Source organism: Oncorhynchus masou, chromosome 26 (genome assembly GCF_036934945.1).
Source record: "Oncorhynchus masou masou isolate Uvic2021 chromosome 26, UVic_Omas_1.1, whole genome shotgun sequence".
In the NCBI taxonomy this organism is placed as follows: Eukaryota; Metazoa; Chordata; class Actinopteri; order Salmoniformes; family Salmonidae; genus Oncorhynchus; species Oncorhynchus masou.
Genome location: NC_088237.1, coordinates 663,415 through 690,419, shown reverse-complemented (window position 1 = coordinate 690,419; position 27,005 = coordinate 663,415). Strand labels below are relative to the sequence as shown.

The following is a 27,005-nucleotide window of genomic DNA, read 5'->3' as shown; positions in this document are numbered from 1 at the left end:
TGTCATAGGAAGGCCAAAAAGATAATCAAGGACAACAACCACCTGAGCCACTGCCTGTTCACCCCTCTACCATCCAGAAGGCAAGGTCATTACAGGTGCATTAAAGTTGGGACCGAGAGACTGAAAAACAGATTCTCAAAGCCATCAGACTGTTAAACAGCCATCACTAACACAGTGAGGCTGCTGACTACATTCAGACTTGAAATCATTGGTCACTTTAATAAATGGATCACTAGTCACTTTAATATTGCCACATTAATAATGTTTACATAACTTGCGTTACTCATCTCATATGTATATACTGTATTTTATAACATCTATTACATCTTGCCTATGCCGCTTGGCCATTGCTCATCCATATGTTTATATCTAAACTCAGCAAAAAAAGAAACGTCCTCTCACTGTCAACTGCATTCATTTTGAGTCAACGTAACATGTGTAAATGTTTGTATGAACATTACAAGATTCAACAACTGAGAGCGTCTGCTAAATGACTTAAATGTAAATGTAAATAAACTGAACAAGTTCCACAGACATGTGACTAACATAAATTGAATAATGTGTCCCTGAACAAAGGGGAGTTTAAAATCAAAAGTAATAGTTAGTATCTGGTGTGGCCACCAGCTGCATTAAGTACTGCAGTGTATCTCCTCCTCATGGACTGCACCAGATTTGCCAGTTCTTGCTGTGAGATGTTATCCCACTCTTCCACCAGGGCACCTGCAAGTTTCCATACATTTTTGGGGGGAATGGCCCTAGCCCTCACCCTCCAATCAAACAGGTCCCAGATGTGCTCAATGGGATTGAGATCTGGGCTCTTCGCTGCCATGAGGGTCAGGATGAGCCTGCGGGAAGGGTACCACATGAGGGAGGAGGATGTCTTCCCTGTAATGCACAGCGTTAAGATTGTCTGCAATGACAACAAGCTCAGTCCAAAGATGCTGTGACACACCGCCCCAGACCATGACGGACCCTTCACTTCCAAATCGATCTCGCTCCAGAGTACAGGCCTCGGTGTACAGGCCTCCTGTCTGGTCCAGCGATGGTGGGTTTGTGCCCATAGGCAACATTGTTGCCGGTGATGTCTGGTGAGGACCTGCCTTACAACAGGCCTACAAGCCCAGGTTCTCTCAGCCTATTGTGGACAGTCTGAGTACTGATGGAGAGATTGTGCGTTCCTGGTGTAACCCGGGCAGTTTTTGCTGTCATCCTGTACCTGTCCCGCAGGTGTGTACCGATCCTGTGCAGGTGTTGTTACACATGGTCTGCCACTGCGAGGATGATCAGCTGTCCTTCCTGTCTCCCTGTAGCACTGTCTTAGGTGTCTCAAAGTACAGACATTGCAATCTATTGCCCTGGCCACATCTGCAATCCTCATGCCTCCTTGCAGCATGCCTAAGGCATGTTCATGTGTAGGGACCCTGGGCATCTTTCTTTTGGTGTTTTTCAGAGTCAGTAGAAAGGCCTCTTTAGTGTCCTAAATTTTCATAACTGTGACCTTAATTGCCTACCGTCTGTAACCTGTTAGTGTCTTAACGACCGTTCCACCGGTGCCTGTTCATTAATTGTTTATGATTCATTGAACAAGCATGGGCAACAGTGTTTAAACCCTTTACAATTAAGATCTGTGAAGTTTTTTGGATTTTTACGAATTATCTTTGAAAGACAGGGTCCTGAAAAAGGGAGGTTTCTTTTTTTGCTGCGTTTATAGATTTTTATTCCATTCCTTTACTTTGATTGTGTGTATTAGGTAGTTGTTGTGGAATTGTTTGATCACTTGTTAGATATTGCTGCACTGCCGGAACTAGAAGCACAAACATTTCGCTACACTCGCAATAACATCTGCTAAATATGTGTATTTGACTTCCGCACTCTCTCCTCTCTCACCTACAGTTTCTTGCTTCAAACTTAAGTATAATTCTATAATTTCTGATTCCTGTAGTGACATATCTATCCCTGGCCATGAGGAACCCCCCAGGTTCAGATGTGATTAAATCAAAAGGAAGATTATAATCCAGATACAAGGATCCCATAGGGATTATCTGAGAGTTGAGTTGGGGTGTGTGCTGAAAGAGTAGGATCACAAACATCTTCAGTTGAAAACTTACTCTGTTTGACCACAGGCTGTTGTTATAGCATCAACCCCATCAAGGTCACAACTGTGACCTCTTCACCTTTCCCTGCGTTGAGATCAGAACTTCTTTCACCTTTTCACCTCGTGTGAGATCAGCACTCTGAGGCTTGATCCCATTTTCCTTCAAGAGTGGCTGAATAACGTGCCTTCTGTTTGTTCAATAATGCACCGGGGTTAGACTGGGAAGAAGAGATAATACTTTATGTCTTCTCTGTTAAAGGTAATCTTATGTACATCAACATGACGTCCCCATAACATCACCATTTTGTCGCCATTACGTCAACATAATATCGAACACCATAACCTTACAACATTTGACCTTTTAACATAAGCCTTTGTCATAATGTCATAACCTTTGGCCTATGTCATAATGTCACCATAATGTATCCATAACGTAACGTTTGATCCAGGTCAAGCACTGATTGGTCCTCTAGGAACAGCCCGATTACTGTCATTTATAACATTGTTAACTTGGACAGGGGTGCTCCCTTATATGTCTGCTCTGTCTCCCTGTCTGGTCTGTCTTCCTGTACCTGTGTCCTTGTCTTGTCTTTGACCATGTCTGGTCTGTCTACCTATTTCCCTGTACTTGTCGTCATGTCTTCCTGTACCTGTCTCTCTATCTGGACTGACTCCATGTTGCCCTGTCTGGTATGTCTCCCATTCTGCCTGTCTGGTTTGTCTGGACTGTCTCCCTGTCTGGTTGTCTCCCTGTCTGGTCTGTCTGAACTGCCTCCCTGTCTGAACTGCCTCCCTGTCTGGACTGCCTCCCTGTCTGGTTGTCTCCCTGTCTGGTCTGTCTGAACTGCCTCCCTGTCTGGACTGCCTCCCTGTCTGGTCTGTCTAGTCTGTCTGGGCTGCCTCCCTGCCTGGTCTGTCTGGACTGTCTGGACTGCCTCCCTGTCTGGTCTGTCTGGACTGCCTCCCTGTCTGGTCTGTCTGGACTGTCTCCCAGTCTGGTCTGTCTGGACTGCCTCCCTGTCTGGTCTGTCTAGTCTGTCTGGGCTGCCTCCCTGTCTGGTCTGTCTGGTCTGTCTGGGCTGCCTCCCTGTCTGGTCTGTCTGGACTGTCTGGGCTGCCTCCCTGTCTGGTCTGTCTGGACTGTCTCCCTGTCTGGTCTGTCTGGACTGTCTCCCTGTCTGGTCTGTCTGGACTGTCTCCCTGTCTGGTCTGTATGGACTGTCTGGACTGTCTCCCTGTCTGGTCTGTCTGGACTGTCTCCCTGTCTGGTCTGTCTGGACTGTCTGGACTGTCTCCCTGTCTGGTCTGTCTGGACTGCCTCCCTGTCTGGTCTGTCTGGACTGCCTCCCTGTCTGGTCTGTCTGGACTGCCTCCCTGTCTGGTCTGTCTGGTCTGTCTGGACTGCCTCCCTGTCTGGTCTGTCTGGACTGCCTCCCCGTCTGGTCTGTCTGGACTGCCTCCCTGTCTGGTCTGTCTGGACTGTCTCCCTGTCTGGTCTGTCTGGTCTGTCTGGACTGTCTCTGTCCTGCCTCCCTGGTCTGTCTGGACTGCCTCCCTGTCTGGTCTGTCTGGACTGTCTCCCTGTCTGGTCTGTCTGGACTGCCTCCCTGTCTGGTCTGTCTGGACTGCCTCCCTGTCTGGTCTGTCTGGACTGCCTCCCAGTCTGGTCTGTCTGGACTGCCTCCCTGTCTGGTCTGTCTAGTCTGTCTGGGCTGCCTCCCTGCCTGGTCTGTCTGGACTGTCTGGACTGCCTCCCTGTCTGGTCTGTCTGGACTGTCTCCCAGTCTGGTCTGTCTGGACTGCCTCCCTGTCTGGTCTGTCTAGTCTGTCTGGGCTGCCTCCCTGTCTGGTCTGTCTGGACTGTCTGGACTGCCTCCCTGTCTGGTCTGTCTGGACTGTCTGGACTGTGTCCCTGTCTGGTCTGTCTACCTGTCTGGTCTGTCTACCTGTCTCCCTGTCTGGTCTGACTCCCTGTACCTGTCTCCCTGTCTCCCTGTCTGGTCTGACTCCCTGTACCTGTCTCCCTGTCTCCCTGTCTGGTCTCTCTCCCTGTACCTGTCTCACTGTGTCCCTGTCTGGTCTCTCTCCCTATACCTGTCGCCCTGTTGCCCGGTCTGGTCTGTCTTCCTGTCTGGTCTTTCTCCTTGTACCTGTCTCCGTGTCTTATGTCTTCCTGTTATTGTCTTGTCTGTTTGGTCTGTAGAGACGGAAGGTCATGTCTCTGAGCAGAGCAGAGGGGAGCTTCTGTGTCCAGCTGCTGTAGCCAGTTAGTTACATAATCACCCCTGTTTCAGTGCCAGTACCCCGTCCTTCCCTTGCATGTCAAAGTCTAGCAGGGGGTTGGGATGGGTTGGTTATCTCATTAGGGTGTTATTTAAAGTGTTTCCCTCCTGTTCTGTGTCCTGCAGCAACACTAAGAGGTTTAAAGAGTCCTGTTCTCTGTCCTTCCTGAAGTCCCATACTGTACTGTACAGGGCCAGACTAGAGAGACTGATCGCAGCCAGGACGCAGCTCCTCACGCAACATTGCAACATCTTCTCTACTCTTTTCTTCTGTCTCTTGGTTCTCTGAGGGACACAGAGCCAGGGAGTTGGACAGGGACTGCAGCTCTCTCAGTCCCCTAGCAACCTACCTTCTCTACGGGTGAACCTCAGGACCTCTGCATCCATCAGCTCTCCAGAACCCAACAGAATCCAGCAGAACTACCCCATCTCACTCAAAAGGGTGACAGCAGAGTCAGCCAGAGAAAACAGGCTCTACTCTACCTCTACAGGTCATTGATATCAGCCCATCTTTCCGGTAAGCAGTACTCATCCCTCAGAAGGCTCCATCGACCATCCCTCTTCTCAGCCCAGCGCCACCTCTCAGATATGGGGAACCACGGCTCTAACCTGGATGATATCCTGGCAGAGGATATGCACCACTGGTACAACAAGTTTATGAAGAGTCTCCGTCAGGACTCATCACGCTGTTCGAACTCAAGGGCATGCTGGGTCTGCGGGGGATGAACGAGAACGCTACCAGCTACGTGGACCAAGTCTTCTTCACCTTCGACATGGACGGGGTGAGATGATCATGATGATGATGAGGACACACACGTTTATAGAGGGACTGGGAGTGACAGTGCATTAGGATGGTATAAAGCCAATATAAGTCATGCATTTCAAGTGTGTGTTAATGTGGGACCTCTATTGTGACATTGTTACTTTTATTTTGACATTCTATTCTGCATGTTGGGAGAAGAGCAGGGGGAATTGGGTCAGTCTTGAGTTTGGAGTTACTGCAGGTGCCATATTCTAAGTTCTCTCTATTATTTTGTCTCTTTGGTCTCTCACTCAGTCTGCTTAGCTTTCACTGGAGCTGCAGGTCCCTGGTCCCAGATTTGTTTATGCATGATGTGTTTGGCATAACAATTAATGAAAAGCAGTGGGCATAAATAGACTAGCACTCAGGTTTGCAGGACCTTACAGTAGGTGTGCCATAGTTTCTTTCTGCAGACTGCACTATCGAGTTGGATGCAGAGATGCAATTGCTGTCACCCGCAGTTTTAATGCATTGGAGTGCATTTTCAGAGTGCATGACATTTTCAATTGTTGACTATAGCATGTGAGAGGTGGAAGATGGCAGAGCCACTTATAACACTAATATGCTAACATGCTTTGATATAGAGCTAAGAGCTGAACCATCAACTGAGAGAACAGGAGCTTCCATTGGCTCACACACACCAATGTGCTTACAGAGCCACTGTGTAGGCCAATATACCTCAGCGAGCCTGTGTGTGTTTATAGTGTTCTAAGTAGATTTGTGTGTGTGTGTGTGTGTGTGTGTGTGTGTGTGTGTGTGTGTGGTGTAATTTCTGTAGGAGAATGTGTGAGGAATGAGCTGAGTTAACGCAACTGAAGACAATAAACAACTTATTTGGTAGAAATAGCTTATGTGGCATTAATATTTGACAGAAACATTTATTCTCGAGTCAAAATGTAGTACAATGTGTAAATAGGATAATGTTTGTCATGAAGTCAGTCTCATCCAAAACTGCAATTTGTGAGAATATTAAGAAAACATGTCACAGAATGAAGGGTACCGTAACAGTTTTCCTTGGGTTGGATTTATCGCCCACGACCCGATCACTGCGTATAAATAATTTCAAATTCCTTATATTAAGCAAACCAGATGGCACGATTTGAATTTTTTATTTATGGATAGCCAGGGGAACACTCCAACTCAGACATTATTGACAAAAGAAGCATGGATTTTAGTGAGTCCACCAGATCAGAGGCAGTTGGGATAACCAGGGATATTCTCTTGAATTTGACACATTTTTCTGTCTTGCTAAGCATTCAAAGTGTAACAAGTACTTTTGAGGATTAGGGAAAATGTATGGAGTAAAAGTACATTATTTTCTTTGGGAATGTAGTGAAGTAAAAGTTGTCTAAAATATAAATAGTAAAGTACAGATACCCCCAAAAAACAACTTAAGTACTTTAAAATATTTTTTGCTGAAGTACTTCACACCACTGCAAATCTGTTTGTGCTTTTGCCTACTCCATTGTCATTGTCAAGCTAAACAAAATGATTGGCATGACAATTCCCAGGCTGGCCTCAGAGCAATACAAAATATAGGCAGATAGGCAAATAGGGAGGATGGTTGGGGAGAGTGGCTCATATTTTAGCCAGGGACATTTCTATTGCAACGAATCCTTCAGAACTAAATTGCTTCATCCAGGGCAGGCTAACCCACTTAGCCTGAATGAAATTGCTGATCCGCCAGTTGAGGCCCAACTAAATCAAGCTCCCTCTAGCAACGATTGCATCATCATCACCTTCATTTGAAAAAGACATCTGATTAATTATTTTATACATTTTATTTCTGTGTGTTAAAAAATGGTCATGTTAAAATATATTACACAATGACAGAATGTATTTTAAACTTCATAGAATGCAGCACTTCTGTATGACTAATAATAAAAATATCGATATGAGTGGGAAAAAAGGTGGTGCACACCAAAGATGGCATTAACCATAAGTTATAAAAGAAAGACTGCATTTCTAAAAGCCTATTTCACACCATAGCCTCTTGAATTTGCAAGATAACGTTTTTCATTTTGATTTTGGCACAAATGAAAATGTGTCATTGCCTAGCCCTTGGATTGATGTTTCAGCATTGTCTCAATGAAGAGTTCAGTGTTCAACTTTATTTATCTAGGCAAGTCAGGAACAAATTCTTATTTTACAATGACCGCCTACTTTAATTCATATGGTATTGTTCTACAGCTATTACTTTCCTAATGTAACATATCATTCTAAAAGGAGTGTTACAGATTTACATACAGAATAATAGGAATTGCCTTGAGACAACATTGCAATTCCATAAGGAGTTGGCAAGAGAGCAAAAACAGACTGGCACCAAGGCAAGTGGAATAGAATTTGTGACATGAAAACTGTTGAGTAGATGTAGGAGCAGCGATTGTGATCTTTAAATTTGCGTGTTGAGGGAGTGACATAGCTCTAACGTTATCACAGAAAGACACTTAATAGATAATCTGGTAATCTGGTAATCTGGGGATCATACCCGACTACGGTTAATTGACCTACAGTACAATGGAAGAGTAGTAAAGTACACACTGCAGAGAAATTCTTTTTTTTCCGGTTGCAGTTTACAATGTCCAGACCAGACTGGACATGTTGGTATGATAAACTATGTGGGATTCCTCCTTCAGGGGTTGTTCCCACCGGGTGAGTGATCTAAGTGTGCCGTTCTTGAAGTGTGTCATTAGCTAAGTAATTTAGTTGGCAAGGGCTCAATGGAAAGCTTCGTACAGATGGAGAGAGCTTTAGTGGTGGTGCTGTCGTCAGGGGTGGGTTGAGGGCGGATGTACTGACCAAGACGGACAAGACACGGGTAAACCCAGGACATGACACGGGTAAACCCAGGACATGACACCACACCCACCTACAGTAGGACAGGTAAACTAGGTTAAACTTTATGGTGCATCCAGTGTCCCTAATACCATGTGTCCAGAGATATATTTAGATATACAGTATGGCTCGATGTATCAAATATATGTAATTACAGCAGGTGGGATATATTCAATCAAATATATTATTCTGTGCACTGAGGAGACATTGTTTTGACAAAATGGCTGCAATGGCAACAGTATTGTTTTTTGTACCCTTTCTTCACCCTTTCTCTCTCTTTCTCGATCTCTGTTTTAGGACGGGTACATAGATTTTGTAGAGTACATCGCAGCCATCAGTCTGATGCTGAAGGGAGAAATCAACCAGAAACTCAAGTGGTACTTCAAATTGTTTGACCAGGACGGCAACGGGAAAATCGACAAGGATGAGTTGGAGACAATATTCACGGTAATGTAGGCTACACATCTAAAGCAGGCAAGTCTTATGCTAATTGTCTAAATCATTTAGGTAATGGACAGGTATTTGTTGGATGTACGAGGCCTGCCAGGATTCTTTACCATGCTCCCATCAGCACTAGGAAACCTACTGTATGCATGACTAGAGCAAGCTGCAAGAGGCTTAGCTTAGCCTTAGTTGACTTCAAGACAGGGTGACATCACCATGCAAGGTTAAATCTATTCTATTTTCATATGCACAACAAATAGTGTGCAACAACACTGCTTATCAGGGCTTCTAAACATCAATCAACATTATGTCTTAAAAACGTAAAAACACCAGGTTGGTGACTTCCCATGACATAAAAGTAATGGTTAATTTAACAACTTCCTGGAAGAAGTTGAATGGCATCCAATCTAATCCTCAAATGTTCATTTGAAACGGTCAAAATAGAAGGCATCAAGGGAGATTCATTTAAAGAAGTAGGTTGGATTGAATTTGAAATTGGACGAAACAAGGCCACTTATTTAATCTTTGGAGATGAGCTCAACTAATCCCCCCCTCACACAGAGAGAGACAGGAAGGAACTCCCATGCTGTGACCTCATTGGTGGAATGACCTCATTGGTGGTGTGACCATAGAGTTAGAAGTGATAGAAAGGAAAAGGGTACAAAGCCCCTCAGACCATAGATTCTATACCGAACAAAAATATGAACACAAAATGCTGGTCCCATGTTTCATGAGCTGAAATAAAAGATCCCTGAAATGTTCCATATGCACAAAAAGCTTATTTCTCTCAAATGTTGTGCACACATTTCTCCTTTGCCAAGATAATCAATCCACCTGACAGGTGTGGCATATCAAGAAGCTAATTAAACAGCATTATCATTACACAGGTGCACCTTGTGCTGGGGGCAATAAAAGGTCACTTTAAAATGTGCAGTTCTGTCACACAACACAATGCCACAGATGTCTCAAATTTGGAGGGAGATTGCAATTGGCATGCTGACTGCAGGAATGTCCACCAGAGCTGTTGCCAGATAATTTAATGTTCATTTCTCTACCATAAGCCACCTCCATTGTTGTTTTAGAGAATTTGGTAGTATGTACAACCGACCTCAAAACCGCAAACCAAGTGTAACCACGCAAGCCCAAGATATACACATTCAGCCACTTCACCTGCGGGATCCTCTGAGACCAGCCACCCGGACAGCTGAGGAAACTGTGGTTTTGTGCAACCATAGAACCAGAAAACATCTCAGGGAAGCTCATCTGTGTGCTCGTCGACCTTACTAGGGGCTTGACCTGACTGCAGTTCGGCGTCGCAACTGACTTCAGTGGGAAAATGCTCACTTTCGCTGGCCACTGGCACACTGGAGAAGTGTGCTCTTTACAGATTAATCCCGGTTTCAACTGTACCGGGCAGATGGCAGAAAGCGTGTATGGCTTTGTGTGGGTGAGCGGTTTGCTGATGTCAACGTTGTGAACAGAGTGCTCCATGGTGGCGGTGGGGTTATGGTATGGGCAGGCATAAGCTACAGACAACGAACACAATTTAATTTTATCGATGGCAATTTGAATTCACAGAGGTACCGTGACGAGATCCTAAGGCCCATTGTCGTGCCATTCATCCGCCACCATCACGTCATGTTTCAGCATGATAATGCCTGGCCCCATGTCGCAAGGATCTGTACTCAATTCCATGTCCCAGTTCTTCCATGGCCTGCTTGCTCATTAGACATGTCACCCATTGAGCACGTTTGGAATGCTCTGGACTGACGTTAATGACAGCGTGTTCCAGTTCCCACCAATATCCAGCAACTTCGCACAGCCATAGAAGGGGAGTGTGACAACATTCCACAGGCCACAATCAACAGCCTGAAAAACTGTGTTGCGATGGTGGTCACACCAGGTACTGCATTTATGATCCTTGTACTGCATTTATGATCCTTGAAATTGTTGCATGTTTCGTTTATATTTTTGTTCAGTGTGTAATATATAATATACAGTACACTGTATATACAGTGCACTCGGAAAGTATTCCGTATTCAGCTTAATTAAACAAAAAACATCAATCAACACACAAAACCTCATAATGGCAAAGCAAAAACAGGTTTTTAGAAATGTTTGCAAATTCATTAAAAAAACTGAAATACTTTATTTACATAAGTATTCAGACCCTTTGCTATAAGACTTGAAATTAATCTCAGGTGCATCCTGTTTCCATTGATCATGCTTGATGTTTCTACAACTTCATTGGAGTCCACCTGTGGTAAATTAAATTGATTGGACATCATTTGGAAAGGCACACACCTGTCTATATATATATATATATGGTCCCACAGTTGCAGTGCATGTTAGAGCAAAAACCAAGCCATGAGGTCGAAGGAATTGTTCTTAGAGCTCCGAGAACGGATTGTGTCGAGGCACAGATCTGGGAAAGGGTACCAAAACATTTCTGCAGCATTGAAGGTCCCCGAAAACACAGTGGCCCCCATCATTCTTAAATGGAAGCAGTTTTGTACCGCCTAGACCAAACTGAGCAATTGGGGGAGAAGGGCCTTGGTCAGGGAGTTGACCAAGAACCCAATGGTCATTCTGACAGAGCTCCAGAATTCCTCTGTGGAGATGGGAGAACCTTCCAGAAAGACAACCATCTCTGCGGCACTCAACCAATCAGGCCTTTATGCCAAGCATCACGTCTGGAGCAAACCTGGCACCATCCCTACGGTGAAGCATGGTGGTGGCAACATCATGCTGTGAGGATGTTTTTCAGTGGCAGGGACTGGGAGACTAGTCAGGATCGAGGGAAAGATGACTGGAGCAAAGTACAGAGAGATCCTTGGTGAAAAGCGCTTAGGACTTCAGTTTGGGGCGAAGGTTCACCTTCCAACAGACACCCCTTACCTGACAGAGCTTGAGAAGATCTGCAGAGAAGAATGGGAGAAACTCCCCAAATACAGGTGTGCCAAGCTTTTAGCGTCATACTCAAGAAGACTCGGGGCTGTAATCGCTGCCAAAAGGTGCTTCAACAAAGTACTAAGTAATGGGTCTGAATATTTATGTAAATTCGATATTTCAGCAAAAAAATAAAAAATAAACTGTTTTTGCTTTGTCATTATGAGGTATTGTGTGTAGATTGATGAGGGGAAAAAAACTATTTCATCAATTTTAGAATAAGGCTGTAATATAACAAAATGTGGAAAAGGTCAAGGGGTCTGAATACTTTCAGAGTGCACTGTATGCACAGTATACTGTATAGTATTTATGTAGTATATATTTTGTATAGTTTTTTACTGTAACTGCCAACCATAGGAGGACTCAGGAGCCCGTTTTAAATTAGTGTAGGCAACCTGCTGCTGTCGGTCTGCTAATCGTCAGATGGGGGGAGGTAAGGAGTTAGGGGGCCCATTGGGTAACTGGGGGGCACTGGCTTGATTGGTTAACTGATAAGTAAAAGAAAATGTATAATAAATAAATGTGACTGGTCAGTTGTGTGAGTCAGGGGCTGAGCCCAAGATGAAAAAAAATATATATAATTACGTAAATGTTGCTATTATTATTATTATTATATTATTAACTACAGGAGCCCGGTCTCAATGTTCAAAATACACCAGAGATTTTGCTATTTGCTTGAGAGCCATTTGAAAGTAATCTTTTTTTATTCATCAAAATGCCTTTTTTTTTTGCCAGAAATGCTTTCTCGAACATGTGAACTTTCATGTGCCTTATAATAACAAACTTGTATGCCATCTGTAAATACAAATACAATTGTTAAATTATGAGTCCAGTTGGTTTAGCCACAGAAAAAGCCAGCAACCTTCCCGCTAGCCATGATTGCCTGAGATAATGAGTGGGCTGGACATGCCGAGAGATGAGTTCAGATTGGTCTGGCATATAGCACGCTTCTGTCTTTTTAAAAATATATTGCTTAGTAGAACTGCATAAGTGTTGCGCTCCACTTTCTGGAGGACCGAGCTTTGAAATCAGTGGAATTAGAGTAAGATAGCTAAGGAGATAGAGAAAACACCTGTCCCTGGATTACATCTTCAAATTACGGGAAGCAACCATGGCATCCGTGACAGGGAGAAGCGTCCAACCATGATGTATATGAGTTAGTCTAGCTAGCAACATTTTCAGAAATTACGTTTCTAATTTTGACAAAATCGTAAGTGTGATGTTAGCTAACGAGCCAGCCAGCTATAGCTAACGTTATGCATGATCGTATTATTCATATGTCAGAGCCATTTTCTTGGCTCGTTATAGCCTAATGTTAGCTAGCTAACATTGAACCTGGTTGGTTTGCTACCTGCAGATTCATGGAGGGTAGTAACGTCAAGAGTTGGGATTGTGGTTGATTGTTTACCTAGCTATCTAGCTACATGTCTTAACAAAAGACTCCACTATGCAAGTACCATTTCAGGTGCGTTCGTAAATTCAGAGCACTCTCGTCTGAGTGTGCCAGAGCGCAGAATAACTGATGAATTTACGAACGCTCAACACCCCTTATATGGCTGGTGTCAGTAAACGTCGGCAAAAAAGTGTAATTCAATTGTTGCCAGCAGCACAGTTACAGTCACCAATGCTCTGGATAACATGAAAAATGCCTAACCTGCTCTGCTAGGGCGAGTAAAATGGTCAGAGTGGGGTGTTCTCTCATTTGTGTCTGGAAGTAACTAGCAAGCAAGCAATGTTAGCTTGGGTGCTTGACTACCATTGTGAGGTCAGAACACATGGATCAACCCTACTCTTCGGCCAGTGCGTCCAGTGTGCTCTCTGAACGCTCCGAGAGCGCAACCCTCTGAATTTACAAACTGACAATCTGACAGCACAGTTGTAGCCACCAACGCTCTGGATAACATAAAAACAGCCTAGCCAGCTCTGCTAGGGCGAGTGCTGTTCAGTGAGCTGTTATCTAATTTGTGTCTGGAAGTAGATAGAAAGTTAGCCAATTTGCTTCGGTGCTTGACTGCTGTTGCTAGTACCGAACGCTTGGATCAACCCTTAAAGATCGGGCTAAAGCTTAAGAGGATGTGAACGATGCTGAGTGGGTGTAGACAAAGATGAGCTCTCTAGTTGGTACCAATACATTCAAAGGCCATTTTCTCAAAAGTGGGGTTACAAGTTTATCAACTTTCAAAGCAGAATCACTTTCCATTGTTCCTCAAACGCAGTGTATGATATACCGTTTTGTAGCTCTGTGTCTCTGCTTTTATCCAATGTGAAAAACACAATTTCAAATTTTGCTACATAAGATTGAATCAAGGCAGTCAGTCCCAATTGACCATCCAATGTTATACCTAGGAGTTTAGCTTCTTCAACTTGCAAAACTCACCACTGGTGTGCATGGCCAAAGAGTTATATTTGTATGTCATCTGACCGTGGCACCGGTTCCAATTCAAGTGCCAAGGCTGTTGAGCAAACTCCAGGTATTTACATTTGTTGGATGACATGAAAAAAGAGCTCTTTGGCCACGCACTCCAGTGCTGGGTTTTGTGTCAAAAGAAAGATGCTTATGCAGAATAAAATATCATACCTACTGTAAAATAAGGTGGTGGAACTCTGATGTTTTGGGGCTGTTTTGCTTCCACTGGTCTTGGGGCCCTGGCATCATAATTAAAAACATATTTAAAAAAAACATTATTTAACTAGGCAAGTCAGTTAAAAACACATTCTTATTTACAATGACGTCCTTCCAAAAGGCCTCCTGCTGAGACGGGAGCTGGGAATAAAAAATACAAATCTAGGACAAAACACACATCACAACAAGAGAGACACCACAATACTCCATAAAGAGAGACCTAAGACGGCAACATAGCATGGCAGCAGCACAACATGGTAGCAGCACAAAACATTGTACAAACATTGTTGGGCACAGACAACAGCACAAATGCAAGAAGGTAGAAACAACAATACTTCAGCCACAACTGTCAGTAAGAGCGTCCATGATTGAGTCTTTGAATGAACAGATGGAGATAAAACTGTCCAGTTTGAGTATTTTTCGCAGCTCGATCCAGTTGCTAACTGAAGTGAACTGAAAAGACGAGCAACCCAGGGATGTGTGTGCTCTGGGGACCTTTAACAGAATGTGACTGGCAGAATGGGTGTTGTATGTGGAGGATGATGGCTGCAAGTAGGTCTTTCGACAGGTATACAGAGATGACCAGGTTACAGAAGAGTGCAGTGATGTGTCCTATAAGGAACATTGGTGGCAAATCTGATGGCCGAAAGGTAAAGAACATCTAGCCACTCGAGACCCTGATCTATAAATTAAGTCTCCGTAATCTAGCATGGGTAGGATGGTCATCTGAATCAGGGATAGTTTGGCAGCTGGAGTGAAAGAGGAGCGATTACAATAGAGGAAACCAGGTGTAGATTTAACCTTAGCCTGCAGATTTGATATGTGCTGTCCAGCCATGCTCCTAAGTACTTTTATGAGGTGACTACCTCAAGTTCTAAACCCTCAGAGGTCGTAATAACACTGGTGGGGAGAGGGGCATTCTTCTTACCAAACCACATGACCTTTGTTTTGGAGGTGTTCAGAACAATGTTAAGGGCAGAGAAAGATTGTTGGACACTAGGAAAGCTTTGTTGTAGAGCGTTTAACACAAAATCTGGGGAGGGGGCAGCTGAGTGTAGGACTCTGTATCATCTGCATATACAGTGCCTTGCGACAAATATCTTCTCTGAGGAATGAGTCTGCCCTTTCATGTCTCCTTATATGGCTGTGAACGCAAGAGGAATTTCCCCAGGTATTCGGCACCCTTGAACATTGCGACCTTTTGCCACATTTCAGGCTTCAAACATAAAGCTATAAAACTGTATTTTATTGTGAAGAATCAACAACAAGTGGGACACAATCATGAAGTGGAACGACATTTATTGGATATTTCAAACTTTTTTAACAAATCAAAAACTGAAAAATTGGGCGTGCAAAATTATTCAGCCCCCTTATTCTCCAGGTCTTTAACCGTTTTCCAGAACTTCTTGGGGTTAGACCCATAGAGAGAGAACTGCTCCTTAAAGTAACTAACTTTGGCCTTCCGGATAGCCTGAGTGCACTTATTTCTCATTTGCCTGAACGAGAGCCAGTTAGCCTGAGTATGCACGTGCTTAGCCTTTCACCAAAATTAATTATTGAGGTGGAGTAACTCTGCGGTTGAAACAGGGGCTGAACCTGTTTTTTATTCAAATGTTCTGTTAACAATACCATTGAAAATATATAAAAATAAGTTCCAAGCATCTTCGACAGAGCTGATTCTATACCAATTTACAACGCAGGGCAATGAAGGAAGGCTTGTGCATAAACGTTTTTTTAGCAAGCAAGCGTCCAGGACAAATCAGGACAGGTCGTTTAAACTGAGCGGCCATTAAGAACACAAGCTGTAAAACAGTGATCACTAAGGTCATTACAGAAAACACCACACTGATACATATCAGGAATATTCGTGAGGATGACGTCGAGGAGAGAAGCCTTTTCTGGGTGTTTGGAGTCATACCTTGTGAGATTGGTAATAATCTGAGAAATATTTATGGAGTCCATTGCTTTAGGACCTGGCCAGATTGTTTAAGCATGTCCCAGTTTAGGTCACCTAGCAGGACAAATTCAGGGGCAGGAGAGAGCTTAGGGCAGGTAGGGTACAGTCCCAGGACATTTTAGCCAAAAACATGGTTGCCTCAGCCAGGAGGCTGAAACTTGGCCACAAGTGGATCTTCGGGCAAGACAATAACTCCAAGCACACATTAAAAGCCACAAAGAAATGTTTAATTGACCTCAAAACTTTACAATGGTCATATCAGTCTCCGGACTTGAAGGCCATTGAAAACCTGTGCTTTCAATTGAAGTGGGCAGTCCATAAGCACAGACGAAGGATATCAAGAATCTGGAAAGATTCTGTATGGAGGAATGGTCCCTCCCAATGTGTTCTCCAATCTCATAAAACATTTTAGAAAAAGGCGCATTGCCGTTATCCTCGCAAGGTGAGGTATTGAAAAAGGGTGTCAATAATTTTGAGCCCCACCTTTTAGAGAAACAAAATATTACTTGTTAAACTATCTTTTTCTCTGAGCAACTGTATTAGTATAGAATGATATAATTTCATTTTCTGCATACTATATAGCTCAGTATTGGAATTATTTATTTTATACAGTCATTTTTTGATCTTTATCATGGGTGTCAATACTTTTGGACCCTACACCGTATATGTGTCCATGTGTGTAGGTAGATGTCATGCTCTAACGCCAGAGGAATATACTACGCTGCTAGTTAGATCTGCTCAGGATTTTCTAAAGCTATCCAGTTCCAGTTAGCCTCACATTCCAGCTCAGGCTTCATCCATGTTACTGCACAAAAGTGGATATTGATTATGCGCCTGCCACTAACTCCAGGTTGTAGTGGGAAATATGCTTTTAGAAGTGCCGTCTTTCATTACTCGGATCATTAATGCCTTCTTTTGTGTGCTTTGGTGTGATTATCAGTCCACAAGCAGATTTTTTCTCACTTCTATGGATAAAATAATTTTATTAAAGGGATACTTCGTGATTTTAGCAATGAGGCTCTTTTTCTACTTCTCTGGGTCAGATGAACTCGAGAATACAATTTTTATGTCACTTAGTGTAGTTTGATGGTAGTTACAAACTAGCGTTAGCATAATGACTGGAAGTCTATGGTATCTGCTAGCATGCTAATATCATTGTGCTAATGCTACTTAGCATTGGCTCACGAAACTACCTCTAACTTCCTTCATACTAAAACACCGATTTTTATTTATTTAAATGGTTAATCTAACTGGGGAAATAGATGAAGGGCCTCATTGCCAAACTCCTTAAGTATCCCTTTAGGGCATGCAAAAAAAAGTTTCAAATGCTTCTAGTCATTACAAAATGTGTAGATTGATATGTACTTGAATATTACTCTTTTTAACACAAAAGTACATTGGATTAATAGAATATATAATCAGTTTTCTTCCTCACATATGTTACGGAGAATGATGGGATGATGACGGACTTCTCGAGAGGGAGGGAATCTGGGACCGTATTCATAAAGTTTCTCAGAGTAGGAGTGTTGATGACCAGTTTGACCTTTTAGAATATAATAAATAAGATTACATGGAAGGGGGTACCTGATTCTAGAAGAGCACTACTACTCTGAGACACTTTATGAACACGGGCCCTGATCTGATTTCTCAGACACTTGATAAAGTGGATTTTGCCGGCCCCGGAGCAGGTTAGAGCTGAAGCATTCGTTGCCATAGAAATGTACCTGGCTAAAAGGTGAGCCACCTTTGTGTCAACAGTTATCACGAGTTGAACTCTGAATTTACCAAAGTAAGCTCGCTAACTCCTCTCTCCCACTTTGTAGTAAACCAAGGTGTTGGAGGGTAGTGAACTACATGTAGTTAAACTAGTAATTTAACTACATTTTGCAGTAGCTAAGCGGTAGTTCAACGAAATTCAAGTCTAGGTATTGTTTTTAGTAGTTAGTAACTTTTATGCCATGTAGTGGTGTAGCTAACTATTGGAGCTAAACACTACTCTTTTTGCAGGAATATAATATAGTAGTCTGCTCTTGCAATTTGTCATCTCACATTTCAGATAAACATATGACATTTTTTCACTAAAAACTTTAGTTAAGAAAACTATATTATCCTTAAGGGTAGCTAGTGTAGCTTAACTTCTTTCAGTGTGAAGTAATTGGTAGCTTGGTAAACTATATTTTCAGAGAAGCTATACCTTGGTGTGTCTGCCAGGAAACTGGATGAAACTGGATGATCTCTAGTAAGAAAGCACTGCCAGAGCACATAGCTCCTCCTCTCCTTCCAGAGTGGGGAACCCCGGGACACGAAGCACAAACCTATTACTGTGATTTTCACAACAGTGAGCAAATAATAAAAAGACCAAGCTCACCCATGAAACTTCATTGAAGTTTATTTACACTATTCCCTCTCTCAACCTTTATCTCCTGTTGAAACGAACACGTGGAGACATTGTAGATCTGGCCTATATTCAGTATATCTTGAGAGATATGGATCTGATTTCGGTATGGCGACCGTGAGGTAGTCAGGTGAAGGTGATCCATTTGGCATTTCTTTTCAAAAAAGTATGCCTCTCAAATAGAATAGAACTCAACTCTAAAGTCCAGAAATAACTGAAACGTTAGGCAACTGCATGTTATGGCAAGTACTAGATCCAGAAATAAAGATAATCAAACACACCGAAACAACGTGACCATGGACCAAGTAGCTGATGACTTGACTAAGTGAGTTTAGAGACACTTCTAACAGACATTTGCACTGGCAATGAGAAACTGTCTAAGCAGATAACAGAAATTTGCACTGGCAATTAAAACTGTCTTAAGGAGATGAAGAAAAATTCAATGTCCAAAAAATGTAAACTGATACGACTGAACTGGGTAAACATGCGGAGAAGGCTGAAACCAGGTTAACCCTGGAAGGAATCGGATGAGAAAAGCTCAAGAATACAGTGGATGAACAAAAAGACATCATTACGGGTCTTACTGAAAGATTAAACGGGATGGAGGACTTTTGTTTTGGAAATTTCCCAGAAAGCTGTGGTCAGGCGGCCCAAGAGGGGACACGAGCAACAAATCAAGGGGCATCATCAAAGTTACTTAATTAACTATAAAAAATATAATCAAAGATAAAGATCTACGACTGGTCATACAAGCCAAAAAAGTTGGGAGTCAGATGTTTGATCTATTAGGACCATCAGATTGACATCAACGCCGACATGATACCTCTACATAAAACGCAGAGAATTTGACCCCATAAAGAGAGGACTATGGGGAAACAAATCCTGTTCACTTTGTACCCCGCACAACTATGAGTCAAATTGAAGGGAAGAGATGTCACAACTGATATCAGCAAAATAAGCTACCCGATTCCTGGATAACCTGGAAAAGGAGAATGGTGGAAATGGCAATGAACTAAATGTATTTATTACAGGACAGCCTCTCAACCGACAATGTACGACAGATGGGGCCAGATGATGTACGACAGATGGGGCCAGATGATGTACGACAGATGGGGCCAGATGATGTACGACAGATGGGGCCAGATGATGTACGACAGATGGGGCCAGATGATGTACGACAGATGGGGCCAGATGATGTACGACAGATGGGGCCAGATGATGTACGACAGATGGGGCCAGATGATGTACGACAGATGGGGCCAGATGATGTACGACAGATGGGGCCAGATGATGTACGACAGATGGGGCCAGATGATGTACGACAGATGGGCCAGGTGATGTACGACAGATGGGGCCAGGTGATGTACGACAGATGGGGCCAGGTGATGTACGACAGATGGGGCCAGGTGATGTACGACAGATGGGGCCAGGTGATGTACGACAGATGGGGCCAGGTGATGTACGACAGATGGGGCCAGGTGATGTACGACAGATGGGGCCAGGTGATGTACGACAGATGGGGCCAGGTGATGTACGACAGATGGGGCCAGGTGATGTACGACAGATGGGGCCAGGTGATGTACGACAGATGGGGCCAGATGATGTACGACAGATGGGGCCAGGTGATGTACGACAGATGGGGCCAGGTGATGTACGACAGATGGGGCCAGGTGATGTACGACAGATGGGGTCAGGTGATGTACGACAGATGGGGCCAGATGATGTACGACAGATGGGGCCAGATGATGTACGACAGATGGGGCCAGATGATGTACGACAGATGGGGCCAGGTGATGTACGACAGATGGGGCCAGGTGATGTACGACAGATGGGGCCAGGTGATGTACGACAGATGGGGCCAGGTGATGTACGACAGATGGGGCCAGGTGATGTACGACAGATGGGGCCAGGTGATGTACGACAGATGGGGCACTGGACTATTGAACTGTTTAGGCTACTGAATTGAGATAAATAAAATATAATGGAATACTACACCCCACCACATCGACACAAAAGAGAAAGGTATGTTTGTTAATGCCTTCACTCACACACCTATTGAAAAGACAATCACAGCACCACTCAAATCATCTGTCTAAATGAATAACACTTTAATTACTGTTGGCTATGTAGGCTAAATGACAACCCATTAATTGGTAGGCTATAGATCTATCTATTTAGGTATTGAACTGACAATTGAACAAGACAACACGATGAATGCTATTGTTTTAGAATGCTCCCCTGCCGATAGGCTTTAAAGCTCTAAGTGGGTGGGAAGAATTTACACGAAAAAAGACGGAGTGATAAATTGTCATACAGCCTAAGACACTGAAATTGTTAGCACACAGTACTTTTATTTCTGTTGCTCTCACCCTTATTTAAATTTTTTATTTACTTTTCCCCAAGTTAAGGCATGATAACAGGGAAATGGATATATGAATTGAAAAATGTGGTGGGCAACATGATATCATCATGTGTCAATGATTATTTTATTTTTATTCTCCCATAGAAAGTACAATAAATAATGTTAATGATTTGCACTGCAGTGCTAGCTGTCCCACCAGAGACTCTGGGTTCGAGCCCAGGCTCTGTCGCAGCCGGCCGCGTCTGGGAGGTCCATGGGACGACGCAAAATTGGCCTAGCGTCGTCCGGGTTAGGGAGGGTTTGGCCAGTAGGGATATCCTTGTCTCATCGCACACTAGCGACTCCTGTGGCGGGCTGGGCGCAGTGCACGCTAACCAGGTCGCCAGGTGCACGGTATTTCCTCCGACACATTTGTGCGGCTGGCTTCCGGGTTGAATGCGTGCTGTTTTAAGAAGCAGTGCGGCTTGGTTGGGTTGTGTTTCTGAGGACGCATGGCTTTCGACTTTTGTCTCTCCCGAGCCCGTACAGGAGTTGTAGCGATGAGACAAGATAGTAACAACTAACAATTGGATACCACGAAATTGGGGAGAAAGGGGGTAAAAAAATAAAATAATAATAATAATAATAATGTTAATGTGTTGAATTAGTTTTGAAGAAACATGGGCAGCTTCTAAAACGGAGAGACAAACAAGCAGGCTACGAAGCCCGCAGTTACAGTGTCTTGTAGAAGTATTCACCACCCTTGGCATTTTTAATATATAATAATAATAATATATCCCATTTAGCAGACGCTTTTGTCCAAAGCGACTTACAAGTCGGCTGGGGCCACTACTTTTACATATGGGTGGTCCCAGCGGGAATCGAACCCACGACGCTTGGCGTTGCAAGCGCCATGCTCTACCGACTGAGCCACACTTATTTTGCTGCATTACAACCTGTAATGTAAAAGGATGTTTATTTCTATTTCATGTAATATTTCATGTAATGGACATACACAAAATAGTTTTTAATAATTTTCAAAAAGTGCATATGTATTCACCCCCTTTTCTATGAAGCCACTAAATAAGATCTAGTGCAACCAATTATCTTCAGAAGTCACATAATTATTTAAATAAAGTCCACCTGTGTGCAATCTAAGTGTCACATGATCTGTCAAAGGATCTCAGTAAATATACACCTGTTCTGAAAGGCCCCAGAGTCTGCAACACCACCAAGCAAGCAGCACCATGAAGACCAAGGAGCTCGCCAAACAGGTCAGGGACAAAGTTGTGGAGAAGTCCACATCAGGGTTGGGTTATAAAAAATATCTGAAACTTTGAACATCCCACGGAGCACCATTAAATCCATTATTTATAATTTTTAAAGAATATGGCACCACAACAAACCTGTCAAGAGAGGGCCGCCCACCAAAACTCACAGACCAAGCAAGGAGGACATTAAGCAGAAAGGCAACATAGAGACCAAAGATAACCCTGAAGGAGCTGTCCATAGGATCACTTTAAGCAGTACACTCCACAGAGCTGTGCTTTATGGAAGAGTGGTAAAAAAAAGCCATTGCTTAAAGAAAAAATAAGCACAGAGTGGCAGACAGGCTCATGGTCAAGGCAGGCAGAATGGTCAGGCAGGCGGGTACAAAGTCCAGAAACAGGCAAAGGTCAAAACCAGGAGAACGCAAAAAGCAGGAGAACGGGAAAAACGCTGGTTGACTTGGAAACATACAAGACGAACTGGCACACAGATACAGGAAACAGGGATAAATACACTGGGAAAAACAAGGGACACCTGGAGGGGGTGGAGACAATAATGAGGACAGGTGAAACTGATCAAGGTGTGACAATGAGACTAAAATTGAGCTTTTTGGCCATCAAGGAAAACGCTATGTCTGGCACAAACCCAACACCTCTCATCACCCCGAGAACACCACCCCCAAAGTGACGCATGGTGGTGGCAGCATAATGCTGTGGAGATGTTTGTCATCTGCAGGGACTGGGAAACAGGTCAGAATTGAAGGAATGATGGATGTCGCTAAATACAGGGAAATTCTTGAGGGAAACCTGTTTCGGTCTTCAAGAGATTTGAGACTGGGACGGAGGTTCACTTTCCAGCAGGACAATGACCCCAGCTACCCTGGGGCGGCAGGGTAGCCTAGTGGTTAGAGTGTTGGACCAAAAGATTGCAAGTTCGAATCCCCGAGCTGACAAGGTACAAATCTGTCATTCTGCCCCTGAACAGGCAGTTAACCCACTGTTCCTAGGCCGTCATTGAAAATAAGAATTTGTTCTTAACTGACTTGCCTAGTAAAAAATGTTTTAAAATTTTTTTTTTTAAAGGTTAAAAAAAAGCATACTGCTAAAGCAACACTCGGGTGGTTTAAGGGGAAACATTTAGATGTGCTAAGCTTATAGAGACTTGCAGCTGTAATTGCTGCAAAAAGGGTGGGTGAATAGTTGTGCACGCTCAAGTTTTTAGTTTTATTTCTTGTTTGTTTCACAATAAAAAATATTTTGCAACTTCAAAGAGGTAGGCATGTTATAAGTAAATCAAATTATAAAAATGCCCCAAGAATGTATTTTAATTCCAGGGTTGTAAGGCAACAAAATAGGACAAATGCCAAGGGGGTGAATACTTTTGCAAGCGACTGTATGCACCATTCAGTTACTAGTTCCAGCTCTTTGTTGGACAATTATATAAAAATTAATTCATTAACTGAATCTCAAGGAGGAATATACAAGAAATGTAGCTATGCCAACTGCACATGTAGCCGATAAACTCTGAAAAATCAAGTGAATAAATGGACGTAGTCACTTTGGCTCTATTGTTTGTGTGCAGCACAGTGGAGCTGTAGGCTACTCCAGTAGGCCTGCATCTGTTTGCATTTATTTAATTGGAGAATTATTATATGGAGAGTTGAACAAATATCGCTCTTTAATATACTATAATGATGCCTAATAATCAAATTAATTTGATTCTAAATAAACACAGTGATGGCAAGTGCTTTTTATGTTGTTTTTGTCTTGTTATTGACCCTGAGAGGGATAACCTATTCCTTTCCGTTGGGTTAAAACAACAAACAAGAAGTAGACCTATCACGCTGGCCAGGACAAATTATTAATGTATACTTTAGAAGTGTCTCATCTATCTCAGAAGGTAGAACCAGCCCTAGACAGAGCTGCTGCTAGGGAATATAATGTTTATGTCTCAACCATAAGCCACCTCCATTGTTGTTTTAGAGAATTTGATAGTACATCCAACCGGCCTCACAACCGCAGACCACGTGTAACCAGGACCTCCACATCCGGCTTCTTCACCTGCGGGATCGTCTGAGAGGTGGGGGGGGGGGCTATTCCCTCCCAGACCCACCCATGACTGCACCAGTGCCCGAGTCATGTGAAATCCATAGATTAGGACTAATCCCTAGAATAGACCTAATGAATGTATTTCAATTGACTGATTTCCTTCTATGAAGTGTAACTCAATAAAATCTTTGAAATTGTTCCATGTTGCATTTATATTTTTTGTTATGTACATTGGGGCAAAAAAGTATTTAGTCAGCCACCAATTGTGCAAGTTCTCCCACTTAAAAAGATCAGAGAGGCCTGTAATTTTCATCATAGGTACACTTCAACTATGACTATGATTTTTAATGAATTTATTTGCAAATTATGGTGGAAAATAAGAGCGGCTTGTTGTAATCCAATCCCGTTGCAGCAGGCTCAACCGAGCCTTTACAGGCAGAAGAACTAGCCAATAGTTGTTTAGAGCACACAGCGCTTCACACTGTTTGAGTGAAAGAGAGATCACGGATAATACAAAAAATAGTTATCATAATCGTATTCCAAAAATGCTGCATATTCGTTGCGATACTTGTTTTGTCCACGTACTCGGCACACCCCTAAGAAGCAGCGCTTGTCGTGAATGCAGTCTCCTGCTGTAATGCTGAATTTTCCTGATGCGGATTGAATAGATTGAAAAATAAATCTATGATGATGGTGGCATGTTTTTAAAGACAAACTAACACTTTGTTTTGCTAGCCTTTTCCAATATATATTTGTGGTTGTAATAATAGTTTTTTAGACAATATGTTATTTTGATTCATGCATTTGCAGTTTTTTAGGGATTTCTGTGTCTTGTATCAACTGTTTTGAAAATCGACAACATTGTTTCAAGAATTGCATTCAAGCAATTAAGAAATGTTTCTCTCTCTCTCTCTCTCTCTCTCTCTCTCTTTCTCTCTTTCTCTCTTTCTCTTTCTTTCTTTCTTTCTTTCTTTCTTTCTTTCTTTCTTTCTTTCTTTCTTTCAGGCAATCCAGGACATCACACGGAACCAGGATGTCACCCCAGAGGAGATTGTGTCGCTCATATTCGAGAAGATCGACATCAACGGAGAGGGTAAGAGTCACCACCTGTCTGTCCTCCTGGAGGTTATTGTGAGTTGACCCCTGACTTGTCCCCTCCTCCCCCCTCAGGTGAGCTGACCCTAGAGGAGTTCATTGAGGGGGCGAAGGGTCACAACGACATCATGGAGATGCTGAAGAAGATGATGGACCTCACGCCCGTACTCATCATCATCGTCCAAGGAATAGTAGTCTGAGAGAGGCCTGGCCAACCACTGCCGTAGCCACTATGTACACCTGCGCCCGGGGAGAGAGATGACAGAAAGACTTAAGTCCATTACAAACATTTACCCCACAAACTAATAATTGTGAGATTTTCCCGCACAATGAACCTGAGGGAATGCGTTACCTTATGAAACAAGACTGTTGTTCCCCAATGAGGTTTCTATGTCACACTGCCAGGTCTGGGGGTGGAGACATTATAGTCCGTACATAGTGGATCCTAGGAAGAGAAGCAGCTAACAGGGTTCCGATTAACTAATGAATAAATAGTCCCAGACTGCTGAAGACTGAGGCATCCAGTCCTATACTGTAGCCCACTAACCACCCACAGATGACGGGATGGATGAAGGGAGGAAGACATTGAGAGACCCTTTTTCAACACCATCACAACAAACAAACTGAATGAATGAAAGATAACATTTAAAGGGACAGCTAAGGAGAGCGGTAAAGATACCATCTTCAAATTCTACCTGTTTGTGTGTTTGCTCTCTGACCACTCAGCAAGATGAACACTTGGATTCTGAGAGAGAGGGAGAATTCTCTATCATAAATCATCACTATAGGGCCAGGAGTTTTCCTGACCATTTGACCAGCAACAAGGAGATGCTTTGGGCTTTAATTATAGGCTATGTTCAGGAGTCAGGTCACATGGTCAGGTAAAGGTCTTGTGTCGAATCATCTCCTCTGTAGGTATGACCATAAACAGGCACAGATAGAGACCCTAGGGGTTCTGAATTGCCTGCCCTTTTTCCCTCCTTTCGAATGGTGGAATTACTTTGTTCTTTTTTCCCCAGCCGTATCCCCCTCTTGAGGCACCAGGAGAGCCGAGAGCGTCATGTTGCCATTTTTAAAGTCACGCACCCTTCCTCCGGCCTTGACCTTTCCTTAATAAGTCTATATAACACAGAATCTTATTATTACAAACAGAATTTGTGTTATAAGAGGTTTTAAGAGGTAATTTCTTGTCCCTGCCCCTCATTCACCACCAGTCATTCACACTCCGTCAGCCTGCCCAGCTGATGGCCCATCGAAACTGCACCTAAACTATATTGAAACTAATTTCACACATATAATAATAGAATTAGCCTAAAGACAAGATTACATTGGCAATAGTCTGATGGGTGACAATATTATCAATTGTCAAATTGTATATGAAGAGATGGGCGCAGCTTGGAATTGACACAGAGGCAGGGAGCGCTAAAAAGTCCCTTTATCAAACCCTTCTGCAGAGTTGCATGCATGTAATATGTTTTGATGTCTATGTAGTATTAGAAAGAGCAGATTCTGCAGTTTCTTATACAATTACCTTTGTCAAATAATGCTGCAAATTTACTGTACATACACAGTTTATTAGGTACACCCATCTAGTACTGGGTCGGGATCCGCCTTTGCCTTCAGAATAGCCTGAATTCTTCGGGGAATGAATACTATAGGTCGGAAACTTTCCACAGGGATGTCGTTCATGCTGACGCGATGGCATCATGCAGTTGCTGTAGATTGTACAGTGGTACACCACCACCCGCCTGTACCGTTGACATCAGGCAGGATGGGTCCATGGACTCATGCTGCTTACGCCAAGTCCTGACTCTGCCTCCAGCATGACACAACAGGAACCGGGATTGGTCGGACCAGGCAGTGTTTTTCA

General features: G+C 43.3%; 1 protein-coding gene across 1 annotated transcript; it reads left to right on the top strand.

Moving 5' to 3' along the window:
* Positions 1-4,965: 4,965 nt before the first annotated feature.
* Positions 4,966-25,335, top strand: guca1d (guanylate cyclase activator 1d). The gene is given in 5 exon segments (XM_064938011.1): positions 4,966-5,035; positions 5,038-5,159; positions 8,312-8,461; positions 25,046-25,133; positions 25,211-25,335. Coding segments are annotated over 5 exon segments (555 nt in total).
* Positions 25,336-27,005: the final 1,670 nt, after the last annotated feature.